General features: G+C 51.6%; 3 protein-coding genes and 1 long non-coding RNA gene across 8 annotated transcripts in view; 2 read left to right on the top strand and 2 right to left on the bottom strand.

Moving 5' to 3' along the window:
• Positions 1-7,236, bottom strand: part of DUOX1 (dual oxidase 1) — a 30,005-nt gene extending 22,769 nt beyond the window's left edge. Inside the window, exons 1-10 of one of the 3 annotated variants that reach the window (XM_073211741.1) lie at positions 7,112-7,236; positions 5,152-5,271; positions 4,184-4,264; positions 3,825-3,989; positions 2,798-2,985; positions 2,420-2,621; positions 2,099-2,265; positions 1,724-1,784; positions 1,533-1,629; positions 578-668 (exon numbers count right to left, since the gene is read on the bottom strand). In XM_073211741.1, the coding sequence (XP_073067842.1) occupies positions 578-668; positions 1,533-1,629; positions 1,724-1,784; positions 2,099-2,265; positions 2,420-2,621; positions 2,798-2,985; positions 3,825-3,989; positions 4,184-4,264; positions 5,152-5,209 (1,110 nt within the window). In that variant the 5' untranslated portion in view covers positions 5,210-5,271; positions 7,112-7,236. Of the gene's footprint in view, positions 1-577; positions 669-1,532; positions 1,630-1,723; positions 1,785-2,098; positions 2,266-2,419; positions 2,622-2,797; positions 2,986-3,824; positions 3,990-4,183; positions 4,265-5,151; positions 5,278-7,111 lie in introns of those variants that run through there. The other 2 variants (XM_037022193.2, XM_073211742.1) reach the window with 2 other exon arrangements.
• Positions 7,237-7,331: 95 nt separating this feature from the next.
• DUOXA1 (dual oxidase maturation factor 1) lies at positions 7,332-17,719 on the top strand. Of its 3 annotated transcripts, none has more exons than XM_073211751.1 (8): positions 7,348-7,522; positions 7,895-8,010; positions 13,446-13,622; positions 13,936-13,993; positions 14,622-14,756; positions 14,989-15,202; positions 15,444-15,661; positions 16,388-17,719. In XM_073211751.1, exons 3-8 carry the CDS (start codon positions 13,476-13,478, stop codon positions 16,642-16,644), a joined length of 1,029 nt encoding a protein of 342 aa, XP_073067852.1. In that variant the 5' UTR covers positions 7,348-7,522; positions 7,895-8,010; positions 13,446-13,475; the 3' UTR covers positions 16,645-17,719. The 3 variants fall into 3 exon arrangements, with proteins under 3 accessions (XP_073067850.1, XP_073067852.1, XP_073067851.1); XM_073211750.1 differs by having other exon boundaries at positions 7,824-8,010; XM_073211749.1 differs by lacking the exon at positions 7,895-8,010 and having other exon boundaries at positions 7,332-7,522.
• DUOXA2 (dual oxidase maturation factor 2) lies at positions 17,679-21,304 on the bottom strand. Its single transcript, XM_017665494.3, has 6 exons — positions 20,899-21,304; positions 19,742-19,799; positions 19,341-19,475; positions 18,940-19,153; positions 18,385-18,599; positions 17,679-18,029 (listed from the first exon to the last, which is right to left on the bottom strand). The coding sequence occupies exons 1-6, from the start codon at positions 21,043-21,045 to the stop codon at positions 17,836-17,838; spliced, it is 963 nt and encodes a 320-aa protein (XP_017520983.1). The 5' UTR covers positions 21,046-21,304; the 3' UTR covers positions 17,679-17,835.
• Positions 19,487-21,007, top strand: LOC140843138 (uncharacterized). The gene is made up of 3 exons (XR_012120675.1): positions 19,487-19,819; positions 20,106-20,188; positions 20,843-21,007. It is a non-coding gene; the product is annotated as an uncharacterized lncRNA (long non-coding RNA).
• Positions 21,305-21,321: the final 17 nt, after the last annotated feature.

Below are 21,321 nucleotides of genomic sequence, written 5' to 3'. Positions count from 1 at the left end.
GATTTTGTTTTAAATTAATGGCCACTGCACTTCACCCACACTGGCCAGGTTTGGATGGACAGTCTATCCCAGGTAATCTCTTAGAATCCCTCCTCTTATTGCCCCCAACACAAACACATTCACACACTGACCTAGGTGTACCTGACGGGGAAGTTTCCTTAGGGGCTTGGTTGGCTGGGTTACTCCAAAGCCTACAGTAGACCCAGAGCTCTCAAGGAAGAAGAAAAATGAAGGAGGAAGCAATGAAAGTACAGCCACCCCTGCACAGGACTTCCTGTCTCCCACACAGCCCTGAGATGGGGGTGGAGGATTGATTTTTTACCATATGCAATTACCTAGTCATCTCAGACATTGGTAGGGGAAATGGCTGAGGTCCCCCAGGTTGCCTGCCCCCTCCACCCCAGCACATCCTAGCTGACTGCCTCAGCCCTACCATCCACCTTCACCACATATCCTGAGACACACACACACACACACACACACACACACACACACACACACACACACACACAAACAAACAAAAACAAAAAACAAAAAAAACACATATACCCACCCACATACATGCCCCAAACCTGACCTTTCGGCTCCAATAGCTGTTGCAGACCCGGAGAGCTCTGGTGACACTTGAGTTCCTATTGCTGACCCCCTGGAAGTGGCAGCTGGCATTTCTGAAATGCAAGGAGCCGGGAGTACTGACTGAGATCATGAAGTCCTAATGTCAGGCATAAGCTCTGGTCTTCAAGGCTGCAGCCAGGGGCCCAGACCACTCTTTCTCTGAGGTAGTGTGTGGTCAGGGCAGGTCCTAAACAAAAAATCTGATTTTTGGAAGGTCCTCTCCCCACACCAGAGTAAACATCTAAAAAACCCTGTATGTGTGTGTGTATATAAGTATATTTTTTTACAAGGATTTCTAATTGTTCTTTTCAAATAACATGTCTACGGATAACCCAATTGCTATGATTTTTTAGCCATCATCAGGCATATCCAGAAATTACTCCAGAGTAAGAAAATCTAACCTATGAGTTGTTTTAAAGTACAGTGTAATTGTAAAAAATAAACTGGCATGCTTTCTTTCACACACATGTAATTAAATGTGTATTTTTAAAGTACCAATTTCAATATTTTGGAGCCACTGTTTTTCTTCAGCTCTCACACATTTTTATTATAATTCCCTCTGAAGGCTTGGAAGCCCTCAGCCCTGGGCTAATTAAAGCTCAAAATATCCCCATGGAGTGTCAAGACCTGAGATTCAGACCATCAGGCTTTGTGACTCACCGTCAGAGCCTAAATAAGCCCAATTTTAATTGGGGGATTAATATCTACACCAGCTGAGGGAAAATGGACATAAAAATGCTTAAAAACCACAATGATGTATGTATCTTTTAAAACAATTGTTCTTCCTTTCCATACTCACTGTTCCCTGGGAGGATGGACACACTTCATACTGATTATCCTGTCTTGAGGGCGGCTGGGGCAGATTTTTCTCAAGTGATATCCCACCCCTCCTGCCCTACATGTGAGCCCCTCCTCACCTCATGTAGACACCGGGAGGCACCATGGTGGAGAAGAACTGCTCAGACGCCGCCAGGAACTCGGGAGAGATGCTGGGATCCAGGAATGGTCGGTATCCTATGGATAGGGGAGAAAAGAAAGCCCTTAAATCACCCAACCTCCCCCCATCCCACCTCGTCCCTGAAGCTCTCCCATCTTCCCATCCCTTCACCTGCATACTCCGGGGGCATTTTCTGCAGAAAGCTGGGCAGCCATTCATACAGGACAATGTTCTGAAGATTAAGAGGGGAAAGGGAAGACCAGCCCTGGAGCTGCGGGGCTGGGAGGAAGGCTTGGGTGGGAGATGAGGACAGGCAGGGACAGTCAGGGGAGAAGTAACTCATACAGGAGACCTGTGGAAGCCAGTCCCCTACAAGCCACAAAGGGAGCACTAAATAATCACAAGCAAAGTGTCTTGTAGAGCTCAGGGGCTTGTCCTGGACGTTAGCTCCCTGGGAAGGGGTGCCCTCGTGAGAAGGGGCGTTTCTGGGTGGGGGATGTCCAAGGATGGAGGGACAGGACGTGGCAGGAGGGGCATGCGACTGACCTGGTAGGTGGCGATGACCCTCTTGCGCGCGTGCTGGAACAGCTCCTCATCCCCCCAGTGCGGGTGCTGGAGGGCCAGCCTCTGTGCGCACAGATTGTGGTAGCGGAACCAGAGCAGGCCCAGCGCCTGCAGGAAAGGCTCGCGGTTCCCTCGCTCTGCCCCGAAGGCTGCATGCCACGCGGGCACGCAGAGAGGAGAAGAGCGGCGGTGTGACCAAGAGGAGCCCACGCTCGCTGGCTCCCAGCCCGCCCTCCGGTGAGCCCTGGGCGAGCCCCCAGCGCTGCACGCCAACCAACGGCCAGCCCGGCCCCGCGGCCTCACCGTACAGCCCCTGAGGCCCGCGCTGTCCGGTGGCGGGGTCGGGCGCGGTCCACATGAGCAGAGGGTCCTGTGCATCCCGGGGGAAGGCGGGGTCGGGCCCCGACGCCAGCTGTCCCCCGGAGAAGCTCCGCAGCGCGTCGCTCCAGGAGTGTGAGGAGCCATAGATGGCGCTGCCGTCCAGCCAGCCCGTCACCTCGTTGGTCTGTGGGGCACCAGGAGGGTGAGCCGGGGGGCGGCTAGCTGAGGTGGGTAAGGGCTGGCCAGGGCCAGGCGGGTGTCCGTGGGTGGGGGCTGGGAGGCCTCCCCCGACCTGACCCTACCAGGCTCCGAACCCAGGACCCCGCCTGCCTCACGTCCAGCCCGCCTGCCTGGTCTCACCAGGTCCCGGGGGTTGCTGGGGCTCTGTCCAGTCTTAGGGTCCCAGCGGCTCCTCTGGAAGGGCAGCACCACGTCCCCGCGCTGGTCAGGGTCGAACACAGGGTCTCCGGGCGGGATAGGGATGTTGAGGAACTCGGGTGGGCAGCCGGGTCTCTCCACGCTCACCAGGTCCGAGAGCACGTGGTAGCCTACACGCAATGGGGAAGGGTGTGCTAGGGCCAGCTGAGGGCCCCTCCTTTACGTTCCAGGTCTCCAGTCCTCCCCTCATCCCACAAAAGCTTTAAAAGACTCAGCAGCCATTATGGGCAAGTCCAAGCCTTGACGTCCCCACCCCTTCCAAATCTGTTACACCCTGGTCCAAACTGTTTTCAGTGCCAGTCTGGGCTCTCCTTGGTAACTGGGAGGTGCCCAGTGAGTGTGCCTAGGTTATCCAGCTGGCAGCACTGGCTCCAACATGCAGCTGGGAGCAGCCTGCCCAGAGGGCCTGCCAGTCTCAGTGGGACGTTGGACACTGGAAATGTGGGCACCCCCGGATGGTGAGCAGGACAAGGGCATTTCTGCTAGGAGCACAGTCACTAGGGTCAGGCCACCCTAGCACCCATGTTTTGCACCTCCCCCCTCCCCGGCCCTCCACCATAATCAGTTCCTTGCCCTGAGCCAGTCCTAGGATACCCAGGGTCAGAGAATGAGGTCAGGCTCCCCACCAAGAGTCCTTACCAGATCATTTTCATGTCCTGCCTCTACCCCAGGCTCTCATCAACAGCCCAGTGTGGGGCAGGTTTATGCCTCCCCCAACCAGTCTTTTTCCCTCTGTTCCCAGCCCCATCCCTACCCACCACCTCCCCTGCCATCTCTCACCCTGCATCTCAGACCCTCTGTCATTTCTCTCCCTCACTCCCTGACTTCCCCTCAGAAGTAAAGGTGTTAAGCTGACCCCACTGGACTCCCTACCCCATACTTGATCATGAGGGGTGGGCGATGCAAGAAGAGGAAGCAGAGAAAGTTTCAGTGAGTTTGAGGCCCTCACCGAAAAAGACCCCCAGCACTGTGCGGTTTCGCAGGGAGGCTTGCCCAGCAGGGCCCCTCATGGCTGTGTTGCTAAGGTCTCTGGCGTTGGGTAGGTGGGGTTCTCCCAAGGGCTGGTACACGCCATCTGCATAGCTGGCTGGGACCAAGCGCTGCAGCCGAAAGCCTGGTCAGCAAGAGTAGAGACAAGGACAGATCCTCAGGGGAGCTCCCCGACCTCTCTCCCAGGCTTCCCTCCATACCACAGATCCTGAAACCTTAGGAATGGATGAGTCTTTGCCGGTACCTCCCAGCCCTTGCCCCTTAGCGGTGGGTACCACCTTGACCTTGGAGCTCTGTTTCCACTTGGCTCTCACCTACCTTTGCTGCCCCATCTGTGCTCCATGAGGTTGTTGTACCACCCGTCAAATCGCTGCACCTCCCATGAAATGGGGTTCTGAACTGTGTGAAAACAGAGAAATAGAGGGAAACTGCAGCTGGGCAAGTCAGTGAATGAGAGGATGGGCAGGCCTACAGGATCTGGGTCCTGTGGGCCTGGAACCAGGAGCCCAGAAGACCACACAGCACAGTGTGGAGGTAGGGTGCAGAGGGGGATAACCAAAGGCAGAGTGATGGGCTGCACCACCTTAGTGCTCTCTGCTGTGGGGGCTGTCTCGCCATCCTATTGCCCCAGCCAGGACAGGTCAGTCCACAGATTTTCTCTGCTTCCTCTTCTTGCATTGCCCACCCTCATGATCAAGAACTTCTCTTTTTAACCAAACTTGTGGCACCTTAAGCCTACTTCCCTCCTCAGAGAACCAAACTACAACAAATGGCCTCAAATTCTAGTTAAGAGATTGTCCAAAGCTGAAGGTAACAAAATTAAATTCATGGATCATATTGGGTTTTTTTGTTTGTTTAATTCACATTGTTTTGAAACATTGGTGACTTTTCTTCAGCTTTGGGTCCACTTTTACCCCCAAGATCCTTTATTATCTTGTGTGTTTAATCAATCCTTTTCCATTTGGAGTCAGAGGTTCTTATATTATGAAGAAAGAGAAGAGGCAGGAGAGAGAAGGCTCCCCAGACTGTAAAGAATGAAATAGGAAGTGCTGATTCAGCAACTGAAAGCTCCCTAATTCTGTGTTTTTGGGAAATATTTTCATTCCATTATCTATCCACCTAGTCAACAAGCTTGAAATGAGCATCTACCATGTACAGGGTACTGTGTTAGCTACAGACTAGGGATATCAAGATGAATAGGACACAGTTTATTGTGTCCCTGGGGGTGCCAGGGGATACTGGGTTCCTCTGTTCCTAGCCATGCTTCTTCTCCAATCTGTACTCACCTGTGGTCATCCATGGCCCAACCAGGAGTGTCCATGCCAGGGCCAGGCAGAAGCCCATGATGAAAATGATAGTAGAGCTCAGGTATTAGAAAACGCTACAGTGGAGATCCTAGAAAAAGACTGAGGACAGAGAGAATGAACCCCAGCAGTTTAGGAGAGTCAGGCCAGGGCCTCTGAGGGCCCCTGTGAATCTAGGCATGTGTCTGGGCCAAGGCCATAGTCAGTAACAAAGATCAAGAGACTCACTGTACCAGGAATCGTTCATTCATTCAACAAATACTTGATAAGCACCCACTATGTAGCAGGCACAGACCTAGGCACAGGAGATTAAGTGAACAAAGCAGTCAGAAATTCCTGCCTTCACAGCCTTACCCTTCTAAGATTAATGGGAAAAATCTTGCTTTGGCCAGCTGCCTGCAGTGTGCGCTCCTTGGTCAGAGCCTTGCTTGGGGGCCAGGACACTGGGCTAAGGTCAGGAGACTGCGCCGCTCTCCAGTCCACTAATATGATCACTTATCCAGTCTGGACCTTGGTTTCCTCTCCAACAGTGAGAGGAAACATGCCTATGTCTACTTGCTAGGGTGACTGCCAGAATCACATGTGAGAATGAGGTTGAAATCAAAGCAAGAAAAATAACAGGAATGTAAATGTAACCTAAGAAGATGGTCTGGAGCTTGGCTCCTCTGGGCAGTCTCGGAAGGGATCCAGTGCTAGGGACTCCTGTGTTTGCTGCAGGCTTCCTGCTCTCTCTCTCCAGCCAACAGATCTCCAGAGACAGTAGGGAAATCAAGGCAGCAGAAACTCAGGCTGGGTCTCTGAGTAGCACAGGGGTGCCTAAAGCCAGTGAAGACCTCCTAAAGGTAACATGGAGACTGGGGCTGGGTGGGACTGGGGAACTAACCAGTGGAGAAAGGTGGGAGCTCAGGGAAAGCCTCATTTCTGGCCAAACTCTCCGGGCTCCTGGACAGGTTGCAGAAGAGGAAACCCAGAAGGTCACCACATCTTCACTTGCTATTTCCATTAAACAAATGAAAAAACCTAGGCCCTGTTGTAACTCAAAAGCTCAGCATTCAACCCATTCCATCCCAGAGACTCTCCAGGCACTGGCCTTTAATAACGTGTGATGAGCAAGCAGGGCTCTGGATGGTTGAAACCATAAGGCTAGACACGCTGAAGTGGCCACAGTGATTCTTCCCTGATTTACCATGTCCTACCCTTTACCCACTACCACCAGTCTTCAGAATCCTTGGCTCAGACGCAAGTGTACCCCTCACCCTCAACCTGTAAAAGCATGCAGTGAGCTTTTAGGCCAGGCTGTGGGGACAGCCTGAAGGGTAAGATGGGCATACTCAATAACCACTCTTTGCACATGGGGAACCAAATGACTAACTAACACAGCAACATTGGTTTGGTAACTTCCCAATAACCTTGAAAGGAAGGCACAGCGTGATGACAGGGCAGTGAAGCCCCAGGCAGTGGCAGAACCAGGGAGAGAACAAGAACTGGTTCTTGTCCCACATGGCTACTTTTCCAGCCTGAAGTCCTAGAGTGACCAGCACGTGGGGGAAAGCTGAGTCCAAACCACAGGGAGTCCAACTTGGGTCCAAGGGAAGACCGAAGGGGAATGGGCTCTAAAAGCCCAAAGTTCCCTTCCTGGTATAATGTTATAATGCCAGGAGGAGCTCGAGACATTCCCTAAACCGGAGCAAACTCAGCCACCCAACAGTCCCAGTTACGGAAGAATCCAGTCTTTCAAAACCTTGGTGGGGTGGATGATAGGCACAGAAAGGGCCCATTTTAGCCTCACGCTAAGAATGGAGGCACAGGGGCGACAGGGCTGGAATTCCCCTTCCCTCCAGAATGCGGCCGAACTGGGGCACCCCCCACAGCAGCCATGCCGGTTGAGCTCCGTTCCCCGGGGCGCCCCGGCCCACAGGCGCGAAGCCCTCCTCTATCTGACCTGTGGCCGCGGCGGCCCTCCAGCCGGGATTGTCTCGCGCCTGGCTTGCAGCTGGGCCCACGACGCCGGCTCCGGTCCGGCACGCTACCCAGCTCTGTGCCAGGGCGGGCAGGGCGGGGGGGTGAAAAGGGGACGCCGCGTCCCAGTTCTACGGCGGGGCGGGGCGCAGTGGGGCGGGACAGAAGCACGCTGCTGCGGACACGCCGAGGTGAGACGGCCGGGCGAGGGCTCAGAGGGGGAGGTGTACTGCCTGTGGCGAAGGCTCGGCTAGCTGGAGCTGGGGAGAGGCGGCGGGGCGGCGGTCCCCACATCCTTTCCGCACCGACGCGTCTGGGCTCCGAGACCGAGAGATTCGGTCAACGGCCGGAGACCAGGCCAGGCGTCCAAGCAAGGCATCGGGCCTAAGACCCAGTAAGAACCCATGGTGACCATCCCCGCGGGCTTCCTCGTGCGATCTCGGGGTCGCCCCGCCGTACCCCGACCTGCGGAGCTAGACGGAACTGCCCGGGGTTCTGGGCACGCGGGGAGGGGAAGGAGGTGCTGGAGGATGGCTGCGGAGCCGAAGGTTCTGGCGCACCCGTCCCTTCTCTGCCCCACACGGGGGTTGGGGAGACAGCGCCGCAGAGCCTTGCCGCGGTCCTGACAGCCACGTGGAGTGGGGGGCGGGGAAGAACCCAGGACCTGGTCTGTCCGGTCATAGCTTTTCCTTTAGTGAATTAGGGGGAGAGTCGGGGTTGGAAGGGAACCCCGCCGGGAGAAAGGGGCGCACTCTTTCGGTGACAGAACATCCGGCCCTGGTTTCCTTCCTAACCCTGCGTCTGGGAGCGCTGGGTGAGGCTCCACGAGGAATAGGCGAGCACCGCGGGCTACCACCGACGCATTGTTTGAAAGAGGCGAAGGTAGGAAACAGTGGCTGGCGTGTGAGTGGCGGGGATGCGCCTGCTTGGGTCGATGCAGTTGGGAGTGGGTTTTTGAAGGGGCCTTGAGGTGCCACTCCCGTCCAGGCCCCTAGGGGAGCACTTCCTGCGTCCTCCCACACCAAGTTCAGATTAAGTGGGAGTTCTTCAAGAGAAAGTTTGGTAAGAAATTAAAAGGAGGCAAGAAAAACTTCATAAGGCCATGAAGGTCACAAAGTGTACAGACATCGGATCCTTATCCTGGCTTAACTGGAGTCTACATAGTTTGGCTTGGCATGATTGAGTATCCCTGGGCTCCTCATCTACCTCAGCCCTTACTGGGGATTCCTACCCAACCCACTTTTCAGATCCTTTTCTATTTCAACACTTAACTCCTTCTTTAGTGCAACAACACACATACACATGCACACACACCTTCGCAAAGAGAAGAGGCTTGGACAGGAGTTCCTGAGAGGGTCAGGAGCTGTAAACTTTTAATGGGGTCAACATCAACCAGAGAAATAAACCATCACATTCTAATAGCGGTGTATCATCTATTAGAATTCTTGGCAACTCCAGGCATGTCACCCACTCCCACTTTGCAGAGAATTAGTTGTCTTTATGGTTTCCAGAAGATAGGGAATGAGGACAGGAAGAGACTTCAGGAAATTTCCATGAAGCCACAAGAGAGGCCACAGAGCACTAAGAAAACACAAGGAACTTTGCATGCTGAAGACTGGAGCTTGTATTAGGTCGGATTTTCTGAAAGACTGTAACTTTATTCTTGCCTATCCCTCGTAAACACACAGGAATCCCACTTCATGCTGTGATAGGTAAGGATTGGGTAACTGTGTCTGACATACACTGAGCATGAGAAATGCTTCAATGTTTTAAAGGAGTTCAGAAGGGGAAAAGGTGCCCTCTTCAGGCCAAGTGAGAAAGGAGGACCCCAAAGTTTAGGGATTCACCCACCGAAAGAAAAAGCAACCACAATTTTATCACAGGGGCCTCTGATGGAAGGTTTTGTGTCTGTGTTACTGAAAACTCTTTCTTGTGTCTGTATTTCTGTGTATATGAACTCATAGGTATATGCCTGACTGTATCTTCTGCTTATTTATACCAATAAACATTGGATATATTAGCCAATCATGGTGGTGAACTAGGGGAGAAGTAGGTGAAGATTTACGTGAGATTTTTCTCTTATTAGAAGAAATTCTGCTGTTAGACCCTCCTTGGCAAGCCACAGAGGAAGATGTTCCAGAGGGAAAGTACAAGCTTTGTGGGCAAAGCAGGATTTATGGTTATGGAGACTTAATTTCAGTCCTATCGCTTCATGCAGGAGGCCTGTTAGCTTAATAATTAAAACCAAATTAGGATCAGGATCATTAAAAATTAACTTTAAATTAGGCAATGTAGATTAAGGAAGACCTGGGTAATTAAATAGAACAAGGAGAAATTAAATAAGGCAAATTTTATATACCAACTGTCTTTTTCCTTTAATCATATTTAGTAAATATTTTAGAGAATTGGAAATAAGTTAACATTGTTCTTCTGTGTTTATGATATAGGAAGCCTTTTCTTAGGGTTTCTTTGAGGCACCTTGTTAATAGAGATGAGCCATTCTTGTAAAATATTTTATAACCTCCCTTTAAAATAAATGCAGGAATAATACTAATTTTAACCCTGACCAAAACACATCACACTATAATTATTTGCTTATATTGTACATATTTGTTGTAGAATTTCGGCATTAATATGTATTCTTACCATTAGCAAACTTGCTTTATCTCCCTATCTTATTAACCAAGATATTTTACATTTTATAGCCCTTTCTAAAAAATCTAGCCTTCCACCAAATTTGTAATGGTTTCAGTCTAGGTGTCAAAAATAAAAATCCTTAGACCAATTTAAGTGCTTTACAATAAGTTTCACTATCACATATTTTACAAAATAATTTAATCCACAAATTCTTAGTTACTTATCTTCATCTGGAGTTGAAATGTATGTTCCAGATTCAATTAAACATGACCATTCATGCTTTGGAGAGTCCAACTATTGGAAGAGCCTTCCTGAAAATTGTGAAAACACTATAAAGGGTTGGTCAAATCCCTTCCTGCCCAGTCCTTAGCTCTGCGCTGGTGATATCAGTGTTGAATAATCGAGTTCATGTGGTACCAGGCACTGAGGGCGCATAGCGCCCTCTTGTGTGCAGAATAGGAGATGCTGCCTGCTGTGAAAGGAATCTATTCATATACTCAATTCATTCAATCCACGGACTGATTAGTATATGCCATGTGCAGGGAATGCAAAGATGGAAAGACAGAGTCTCTGCTCTTAAGGACATTAGAAGCTAACGGGGAGACAGATGTTTAAACAATAAGAGTGTGTGCATAATTTTTGTGATGGTGGAAAATGCAGTTAGAATGTTAGTGGTGGAATGGCATCAGAGGAAACTTCACAGAGGAGATAACACAAGACTTGAAGGGTAAAAAGGAGGTTTCCAAGGGGCTAAGAGCATCCTAGGAAGAAGAAATAGTATATACAAAGGCATGGAGGCTTGAAAGATTATGTCAGATTCGGGAAGAGGCAGATAGTTAAGTATGGCTAGATAGTAGGCTGAGCAATAATAGGTGGAGATGGAAGGGTAGGTGGGACCAGATCACAAAGGACTTTGTATGTGATGGTGAGAAGATTTGTTTTTGTTTTTGTTTTTTTCAGAACAAATAAGTGAAATGATTGTATTTGCTTGTTAGAAAAACTGTTCTGGCACCAGGCAAGGCAGGATGAGGCTGAATTAGGGCAGAGGTGGTAGGCAAGAAAATACATAGATGGTTTTATGAAACATTTAGGAGGTAAGATGGTCCAGGTCTTTGGCTTATTGGATTGATGAGGTGGTACTGCCACCAAAGAGAAGAAGAAAACAGAATAAAAAGCAGAGTTGAGACCATGAATTGAGCTTGGGACCTATTAAATTTGAAGCATTCATGGAACCAAGTGAAAATATCCATGGGGTAACTGGCCCTTTTGTGTTTGAAGCTCAGGTAGCTGGTCTATCTGGAAATGTAGACTGAGAAACGTCAGCCATGGGAATGGACAAGCTTGCCTCGGGACTAGGGACAGAACTTTGGGGAGACAAACATTTAAGGAGGAAGAATTAGCAAAGGAGCCACAAAAGGGATGGCCAAAGGCAGGAGACCCAGGAGAACACTGTCATGGAGGCGCAGGGAGGAAAAGTTTGAAGAAAGAGGGAATGGTCCTCTTAGATTGACAATGTCAAATACCACAGTGGGGCTTAGAAGGATGAAAAGTGAAAACTTTTTGGGTTTAGCACTTGGCAACTGTTGAAGTTGGGGTAGGGGAGAAACCACATTACAATGGATTGAGGAGATATGGCCATGGAAATACCAACAGAGACTCTTATTCCAAAAATGTCTGGCTGTAAAAGGGAGAGTGTGGGATAAGATGGTAGCTGGAGGGGACCCAGAAGGTCTCAGGACAATCTTTTTTCTTTGTGTTCTTAATATAGGAGCTTTAAGCATACCCTTAAGAGATGGAGCCAGCAGAGAAGCTGAAAAGTCATGGGGACAAAGTGGAACCACTGATGAGAAAGGTGGTGGTGAAGGCAGGCAGGACTGGGGTCAAGATCCAGGAGGAAAAGAGATACCCATTCCTCTAGGATGGGAGAGTTGATGAGTTAGGAAAAAAGCAAAACCATATTAAAAACCAAGACTCAGAGGTTATGTGATTTACCCAAAATATAGGATAAAAAACTGTCTCTCTCTCTTTTTGCCTGATACTTTGATACTCCCCAGAGATAGCACAAGAAGTGGCCAGCCTCAAAGGAGAGGGAAGGGCTGGGAGCTATGGTGTATTCTAGGAGAATCACAGAATTTAGAACTGAAAGGAAACTGGAGATCATATATCCAATTGCAGTTGAGGAAACCAAGGACCAAGGAGGTTGTCATTTGCCTGTGTGATGTTACAAAATTAATGACGAATTGGAAGTAGACCCAGAACTGATTTCAGCCTAGGATTCTTTCCAAGAAGGATGGGAGAAAGAAAGAAATGGAGCAGTGAAATGCCCCCTCCTTCTCAATCTGGGAGTATCCATTTATTGCTATTACTTTATTCAAAGTACTGTTCTTAGTACTTTACATAAACAAGCTCATTTTGTACTCACAATGACCCTATAGGGTAAACATTTTCATCCATGTTTCTTAATAAAACCAAGTCTCTGTAGAGGTCAGGTAACTTGCAAGAGGCAGAGGCAGAACTGAAACACAGAGATGCTTAACTGCAAAGCTATTCTTTCACTGTATCACTTTAAAAGACACACACAGTGTGGTCAGCCTATGAATTATGGAGCCTCCTGGGCCAACTGAGTCCTTATTACAGATAACATGCAGGGAAATGAGCAGAGCTGGGATCATGGATTGTAAGATACTTTTTAAAAATATATATTTTGATATCTCTAAAATTGAGCTGTGCCTTACCAACAATGGCTGTCATGGTTTAATTGACAATGTTTTGTTTTGTTTTTTTTCCCCTTCTTTGTGGTACAGAGTGTGTCTTGCAAGCCCTTCTGTCTGGATTTAACAAAATGCAGGGAGTTTAGGTACCATTTCCCTGACATTCTGTCGGCAAAGGGAAAGACTAGAGCCAAACTAACTCTGAGATCAGGAGACAGGTGGAGAACTAAGGCAGAGTTTGAGCTGAAACAAGGCCTGGGAATCTGAGTCCAGGAAGAAGGCTACTCTCGGTGATGTGTGGGTAGGAGGACATCTGGCTTCAGCACTGTGCCTGGTGGGGAGCAGGTGCTCCTTCAGTACTTACTGAAGGGAACTCAGTTTAGCTTGATTGGTCTGGAGATGTCCCAGCAAGAGCCAGCATGCTTGAGAAAGCTGGACAGACCAGTGGGGGCAGTGGCAGGTCTAGGAATCAGACCTTTGATGATGTTGCTGGAGTAAATACATGGCAGAGCTGTCAGGCCTTTGTTCCTTTGGGGACTATGGAGGAAAGCCAAACTTTTTGTAATCTGCACCATCTTTTGCCCTTCTGCCTTCACTTGATAGTAAATATAGCTCTTTTTATGTTCTGTGATGTGTCTGCTTGTGCTGGAGGCCTGAGGGAGATAAAAGAGAACTATATTTCTTCAGACAGTCCCAGAGGAAGCAGAGTACCCTCAAGGGTGGTAGTGGCACTGATTTAGGGGACCTGGGGTTTAGGAAGGTGAGCATGGGGTGAAGGAGACTGATTGCCAAGACCCTCATTCTCTCACAAGTCACAACAACGGAGAGGGATGGTTGAGGAGCACTGAAATCTGGTGCGCTCCAGAGAGGAGGGGCCTGGTCTGGGTTCTTCCCTGCTGTATCTCCAGCACCAAGAAGAGTGCCTGGCACATGGAGGGCACTCAGTAAACATCTACTGTTGTTATACAGCATACGCCTCCCCATCATAACCCCACCAAAATGGCTGCTTTGGGACACACATTCCCCTTCTATGCTGGCCCCAAGCCGACCTTCCCGATGGATACCACCTTGGCCGTCATCATCACCATCTTTCTGACTGCACTGGTCACCTTCATCGCCATCCTGCCTGGCATTCGGGGCAAAATGGTGAGAAATAAACCCAGTCCTAGAGACCCCAGCCCCAGGGAAACCTTGGCCTCCAGGTGAGGGGGCCAAACTCTGACTCCAGCCCACTCAGGAGAGATTCGGGTCCTGAGAGAGCATCACTCATCCCACAGCAGACGGCCCCCCACTCACTGACTCAGCAGATAACTACAGAGCCCCTGTTATGTGCCAGGCACTCTGATCTCAACTGACAGAGTGCTCTCAGTTTTAGAACACCCTCCCCAAGTCTGTAAAGAGGAAGGGTAGACTTGGAAGGAGGGTGCTCTTTTCCAAACCCACCTACCCTGTGACTCAGAGGCTGTTCTGGCTGCTGCGGGTGGTGACCAGCTTATTCATCGGAGCTGTGATCCTGGGTGAGTGTGGAGGGCAGCTGCTTCTGTGCCCTCAGCAGCAGCCCCTCCTGCTTCCCCACAGCAGCCTCTGCTTGAGGGTGGGCTTGCAGACCCTGTCCACACGCCGCCCTTGTTCTTACCCTTGCCTTGAGGGGTGTGGGCCCGGGACACCATGATGGATGCATCCCTCCAGCCTTCCTAACATTTTTATTGAGAGGAAAGCAAGTTACAATGAATATTTGTGGGAAGAGGGCCGCTGAAGACTGGAGGGAGAAAATGCAGGGACACTGCTTGCTGTGCTCCTGGAATGAAGCAATAGGAGATGTGGAAAGTCTCTGTGATATGAAGCTATCTGTGTTTGCCCAGCATGGTTCATTATGTTAATGTTTCCATCCCTAGCTGCTTGAGTAATTCCTCTGAAAATGGAGGGGTGGGGAGAGAGAAACAGTATGACCAAGGGAAATCTTAGATTCTGACCCTTTCCCACATATATTGTTGGCAAACTTATCATAAGCCAGAACCTGGGCTGGTTAATGGATTTATGGCTGTGAACAAAACAGACATGGACCCCTTGCAGCTCTCCCTCTGACCCCAACCCAGTAATGCCCAGACTTCTGTGAGTGCCCATATGTCCAACTCTCAACCCCAGCTGTGAATTTCAGTTCTGAGTGGTCCGTGGGCCAGGTGAGCACCAACACATCATACAAGGCCTTCAGTTCCCAGTGGATCAGTGCAGTCCTTGGGCTGCAGGTTGGGCTGGGAGGAGTCAACATCACACTCACAGGTAAGGGCGGGCTCTGACCTGGGAGGGAGGGGAGGCTCTGCTCTCTGCCTCTTGGGTCTGATTTGGTATGGTCTGCATGGGGGGATGGTAGGAAGGGAAAGTCCCAGGTCTTGGAAGCTGCCAACTGAGACCAGCTCCTGTCCCTCTCTGCCCAATGTGGTGAGCCTCTCCCCAGCTAAATGCCCACTCTGGCCCTTGGGTCTCTGCTGAGCACAGCTGCCCCCTTCCCCAGGGACCCCAGTGCAGCAGCTGAATGAGACCATCAATTACAATGAGCAGTTCACCTGGCACCTGGGCGAGAACTATGCCACGGAGTATGCAAAAGCTCTGGAGAAGGGGCTGCCGGACCCCGTGCTCTACCTGGCCGAAAAGTTCACCCCAAACAGCCCGTGTGGCCTGCATGGCCAGTACCGCCTGGCAGGACACTACACCTCAGCTGCACTGTGGTGAGGGTGGGACAGAGGCCCTGCTGGTCTGACCCATAAACAGGGTTTCTACCCATCTCTCCTCCACTCCTGTGGAGGTCCCTGGAGGGACAGGCTGTGATGCCCCTCACCCTGGTGCTCAGTTGGGAAGCCCACAGGCAGGTATCGTTACCTCATATCTTTGGGGTGTCCTTGAGCCTCTACCTTGGTCCCTCCAGATAGAGGGATCTAGGCCAGCCTTCACTAGGTTTTGGCTCCCCAGGGTGGCATTCCTCTGCTGGCTGCTGGCCAATGTGATGCTGTCCATGCCGGTGCTGGTCTACGGTGGCCACATGCTTCTGGCCGCAGGCATCTTCCAGCTGTTGGGGCTGCTCTTCTTCTCCCTGGCCACGTCACTCACCCAACCGTGCCCCCTGCACCTGGGCGCTGCTATGCTGCACGCTCACTGTGGGCCTGCCTTCTGGATCACATTGACCACAGGTGAGGCCCAGCCCTGAAGACAAGCACTGGAGGGCTTAGTGCCAGGAACCATCGTGCTGGTGGGTTGAGGGTCTGCTCCTCAGGACCAGGATGCCTTTCTCTCTTCAAAGCCCCATCCCTCTCACATCCCTCTTCTCTGGATTTTTCTCTCCCAAGTTCCACTCCCCACTCCACCCATATGTCTCCTGTGTCTCCTCTCCATCCCTGTCATGTCCCTCATCCTCTAATTCTGTCTTCAGCAAGCTTTTCTCCAAATCTTCTGATCCATGATCTCATGTCCCCTCCCACTTTCCCCACTCCCTCTGTGTTCCCCATTCCTAGAACCTTCCTCCATCCCTTCCTCACATAGCCTTAAATTATCCTGCAGTTTTATTCTCTTCTGCTGTCCCACTGTGCCTGCCCCCTCAGTGCCCTTCCCCATGCCTCCTCCTCTGGGCCCTGCTCTTCCCCAGGGTTTCTGTTTTCAGAGTTCTCTCTTTCTCTCTCCCTCTTTCTCTTCCTCTCCCCAGTTAGGATGTAACTGAAAGAAGACTGGGCTTAGAGTCCAAAAACTCGGAAAACAGAGCCATACCAGCTGTATGATGAAAGGCCACTCACCTCTCTGAGCCCAAGTTGCCCTGAAGCAGGGACATCAGGCCTCCCTTAGAGTTGCCTTGCTGCTCTTAGAAGATGTCCTTGGGAGGGTGTTCCTGTCACTAAGGTCGACATCTGTTGCCTCATCCCCAGGACTGCTTTGTGTACTGCTGGGCCTGGCTGTGGTGGTGGCGCACAGGATGCAGCCCCACAGGCTGAAGGCTTTCTTCAACCAGAGTATGGGGGAAGGTGCCATGCTGGAGTGGAATCCTGAGGAAGGGGGACTCCTGAGCCCCCACTACCGGTCCATGGCAGAGAGTCCTGAGCCCCAGGACATTCCTCTGTCGGAGGATTTCTCCAAGACTTGCTGCAAGGAAGAACACCCCAGAGAGCCTGACTGTGCCCTTTAAAACTCCTCTTCCTGGTGGTCACCTGGGCCCCCTCTCTGGCTCCAGACCTCCTGGGAGCCTCACAGGCCCATCAGAACTGCCTCCCAGAAAGGTTGTATCGGGCTGCCAGTCCCCAGTCTGTAGAAAAAGGAGACTCACCCTACTGATGCTAAGAAAACAAAACAGAACTCCCTAAGGTGCTGAACAGACATCAGGGCTGCTCATAAGCCACCACCATGTCGGTCCAAGCAGCAGCCGTCCATTTCTGCAGAGCAACGCTGCCTTGCCTTGAGACTTTGCCTCTTCAAGGTATCATTATTGAAACCCAACTTCACCCACGACGGTGTGTGTGGAGGGGAGGTTACCCTGTGTGATTCCCCTGTGGTCCCTCTTATCCCTCTGCACCTCTGGTTTTCCTTTTTCCTGGGTCCCTTTTGTTCTTCCTTTACTTTCCCAGCTTGCATGATCTCTTGGTACAATGAAAGCCCTGGGAGAAAGAAGGAACCAAACTTCCCACACCAGGTATAATATTAACCGAATGTGCCACATTCTCTTGAGCTGTAGTTCTCAATCTCAAATTTGTCAAATAAGATTGTAGGACTTGCCGAGGACCTAAAAAAAATCCAGTATTTACATTTTTATGCCTTGCTGATATCTACCTTGGCCCTCGGATACCACTCCTTAGTGAATGAACTGGAATTAGTAAGTAAACTCCAAAACACCATTCCTTCTTAGCCCACTCAGCTGAGCTAGCAGAAGGGGATGCCCCTGGGCCAGTGGGAGGGTGACCTGCCTGGGCACTGCTCCCCTACTATCCACCTGGGACCTCTCAGGGAGATGCTGGCTTTGGTCAGTTCTCCTCTGGGCTCACTAGAGGCCCTCACTCCTCTCCCAGAGCCTGTCCCAGGTTACTCTGGGTTCTCCAGACCCAGAGAATCTGGTTTCCTGACAAAGCAGAGAAAGAGTGTACCAGGCTACCTCCAGCCAAGGGAAGTCTTCCAGTGGCGCATATCCCCCAAGAGCCTGGGAAAGCCATGGAAATTAATGGAAAAAAGTTTTTTAGAAACAAAAGCAAAAAGAATTTATTTACAACTCACCCTGGGAGACTTTCCTGATTGCATGAGGCCTTGGCACCTGCAGCATGGTGCCCCTCCTGACGTTCTCCTGGGTGCCGGGAAGGAGGCAGGATGGGAATCCAAAATTGAGTCCCCTTCACAGGTTAGTACTGATGATTAAGTCCGAGGCCCCCAACTGCTCCCACAGTTCATTGTTCAGGGTGAGAGGTGACCTCCCCCTCACATGGCTACCACAGTCCTTGACGCTTTGGTTCAAGAAGATGCGAAGAGCTCTGGGTTGAGCATAGTGGAGACTGACCACTGCCACACCAAGGAGGAGACACAGGAGGCCTGCAGCAGCCGGGTGGGAAAGAAAGGGGGTGGTCAAAGCCAAGGCCTGACCCTCTCCATCTTTTGGGGACCCCTGCACATTTCCTTCCCTAACACCCAGCCGTAGAAAGACTTCTAATACCGATTACGTGATGTACAGGTTTCAGAGCTAACTAGGACAGGCTATGGAACCTTTCTGAATCCCCTCCCCTCATTTGTAAAATGAACATAATAACAGTGTCTGCTTTTACAAACTACTGAGAGGGGCAAATTAGATAATATATGTGCACACATTTTGTAAAGTGGAATGCACACACTGGTATAAATTCTGTCTCTGCCACCAGCCTCCCCTTTGGCCCATCCCCTTGGTCCTCACCGGTGGCTAGCGTGACCCAAAAGGCAGCACCGTAGTGAGTGGTGAGCTTGGAGGAGCCGAGGTGGAGCGGGCAGAGCGGCACGCCGGAGATGGAGGCAAAGGCAGAGACGGAGAAGAGCGCGCAGGCACCCGTGGTCAGGAGTGCTAGGCCCCCGTAGAGCGGGACGGGCATGGCGAGCAGCACATTGGAGAGCAGCCAGAAGCAGAACGCCACCCTGCCGGGGGACCAGCTGCGCTGTGAGCCAGATTCCCCCAGCCGGCCTGGGTTCCCACAGTCTCGCTTCCTCTGTGTCCCCAGCCCAGAACGAAAGCCAGAGGCTAGGGTGGCCGAGGCGCATGGGGACCCCTGGGGAATAGCTGGCTTCCAGTTGTGGCTGGGTCCCTCCGTATTCCCATGGTCTGTGCAGACTTTGTGACCTGATCGTCCAGGCAGTAATTCTCACTCCCGGTGCCTTGGCGCTCACAGCCCAGCCCTCAGCTTGCAACACACACACACACACACACACACTCTCACTCTCTCTCTCTCTCTCTCTTTCTCTCTCGTCTAACGCTCACCACAGCATGGCCGAGGCGTAGTGTCCTGCCAAGCGGTACTGGCGGTAGAGCCCACAGGGGCTATTAGGAGTAAACTTCTCAGCCAAGTAGAGAACCGGATCCGGCAGCCCCTTTTCCAGTGCCTCTGCATACTCCTTGGCATAGTCCTGGCCCAGATGCCAGTTGAACTGTTCGTTGTAGTCAATGGTCTCGTCCAGCTGCTGCACTGGGGTCCCTGCAGAAGGTCAGACTAACAACTAAGCATATTTGGATAGAAAAATGGGGATGCGAGTTGGGGAAAACAGAAATCCACCAGGACTGAAAGTTGTTCTGAATCTGTAGGATCTGAGAGGGCCTCCAGCTGCACCTGCACACTCCCCCAGCTGCCAAGCCAGCCCCAGGAGTTCATTTTGCCCCCTCACCTGTGAGTGTAATATTAATTCCCTCCAGGCCGACGTGCAGACCGATTTGGGCTTCAATGCGTGCTGCGCTGAAAGCCTTGTAGGATGTGTTGGTGCACACACTACCCGCTGACCACTCTGTGCTGAAGTGCACCGCTGTGGAGAGGGGCACATGGTGGTGAGGGGTTAGGGAGAGGACTGGGGAACTGAAATTGGGAAACTGTGATAGAGGTGGAACACTGCAGAGATGGGCCCAATGTGATATACAAGGTAAGGGCAGAAGAGTGGGCACTAGAAAGGGCTGGAGAATAGGAAGATAGGAAGAGCAGGAAACCAACCCCAGTTCTCCATTTCCCAGATACCCTCTGCCCACCTCCTCCTCATCCCAAGTCCTCTCCCCGTCTGCTGCATCACACACTCACCCACAATTTCTGAGCCTATGAACAGACTGAGAAGAACTCTCACCAACCAGAACCAGCGCTGCAGGAACAGGCAACCAGGTCAGGCTTGGGTACAGCCCAGCCAAAGTCTCCAAGACCTCCCTTGACCCCACAGTACCCAGATCTTTAGTGCCCCTGCAACTGCCCCCTCTTGCCCTACACCCTTTCCCAGTTACTTTCCTGACGTTTTGGGGCTGCAGTCAGGCTTGCTTTTTGTGTAAGTCCCTCTGAAGCACTGGTATTTCTGATTTCTGGCCCTGTGCTTCTGCCTCCTCAGCCCCATTTCCTAGTCCGCCCTGCGATAGAACTGTCTCCACCTGAGACTCTCACCCCTTCACTCCTACAGTTATCTGCCTTCTGGTCCTGGTCCCACCTCCTGCTCCAGTCACTGCTGTGGTGAGGGTCAGTGAGTCCAGAAGTGCTAGTCAGGTAGGGCTCACCTCCCCCAGGAGAGGGAGGCCCCAGGGGCTGGTCACTGAGGAGAGGAAGTGGGAACACAGTCTCTCAGATATTCCTAGGTGAACCAATTTCCCAGGAAACCAACAGATCAAGAATTCAGGGAGACTAGGTCCTCCTAAACTTGAAAAACAGACAACTTGGATTCTAGAAAAAGGAGTGTAAGCACCTAGTCAGCTGCAACTTCAAATCCTGTGTGGGAGTCTCTGAGTCCTTAGGATGGGGGCACCCATACTCATGTGTCTCAACCCAGCACACAGGTGAAACACAGCAGTCTGACTTGCTGGTTTCTGTCCTCTTGGCCAGACGGTCATTGCTCCCAGGATGGGATGGTAGTGGGGAAGGGAGTGGACAGCAGTCTGAGGTCAGGAGGGAGGCCCTGGCAGCTCTGAAACACTAGAATGGCTGCAGGATTATTGGATTGGCCACCCTCTCTCTGCAGAAGCCTCCTGAATATTACTGCTGGGGTCAGTCTCTAGGATGTCTTGTACAGGACCTCTGTCTGTCCTGGAGAAGGGGCGCAAGCTGACCCAGACCTCTGGGCTGCTCCACCTAGGCCTCTCTGGTTCAGTGATTCTGCCTACTCAGAGGCCCTTGCCTCAGTCTTGCCTGTCCTGGGTCCTCCAGAGACAGCTGCCTGTGATGCCCTCCACCCCAGATGCCAGCATCTAGTACCACTTTACCGAGTGGCCACGAATCCCGGGCAAGATGAGCAGGAAGCTGGCGGCCAAGGCCAAGAACACCAGAATGACGACGAGCAGCGGGACGTTGAAGCCAGCAGCTCGCCGAAGCTGGGGGTAAAAAGGCAGCTCGTGGTTCCACAGGGTCATGCTGCAACGTGGCCGAGCGCTGCGGCGGCAAGCAAGCTGGCGAACTGGGTCTGCTTCAGAGGGGAGAGCCCGCCCCTGGTTGCCAGCCCTGGGCCCACTTCTTGTTACCCTGCCGTCAGCGTGCGAGGAGGAGACCCAAAAGGGGTTATTAAGTCTGAGCCTAGGGAAGCGCAGCGTCTGGCTACCCTCCAGTGCTCGGTGTGGGCTCGGGCAGAGTCTGGTAGGTGGGAGATCCGAATTATTTCTCACCGACCGTAACCCCTTAGTTTCGCTGCT

Source organism: Manis javanica, chromosome 8 (genome assembly GCF_040802235.1).
Source record: "Manis javanica isolate MJ-LG chromosome 8, MJ_LKY, whole genome shotgun sequence".
Classification (NCBI taxonomy): Eukaryota; Metazoa; Chordata; class Mammalia; order Pholidota; family Manidae; genus Manis; species Manis javanica.
This window is presented reverse-complemented; position numbering and strand designations above follow the sequence as displayed.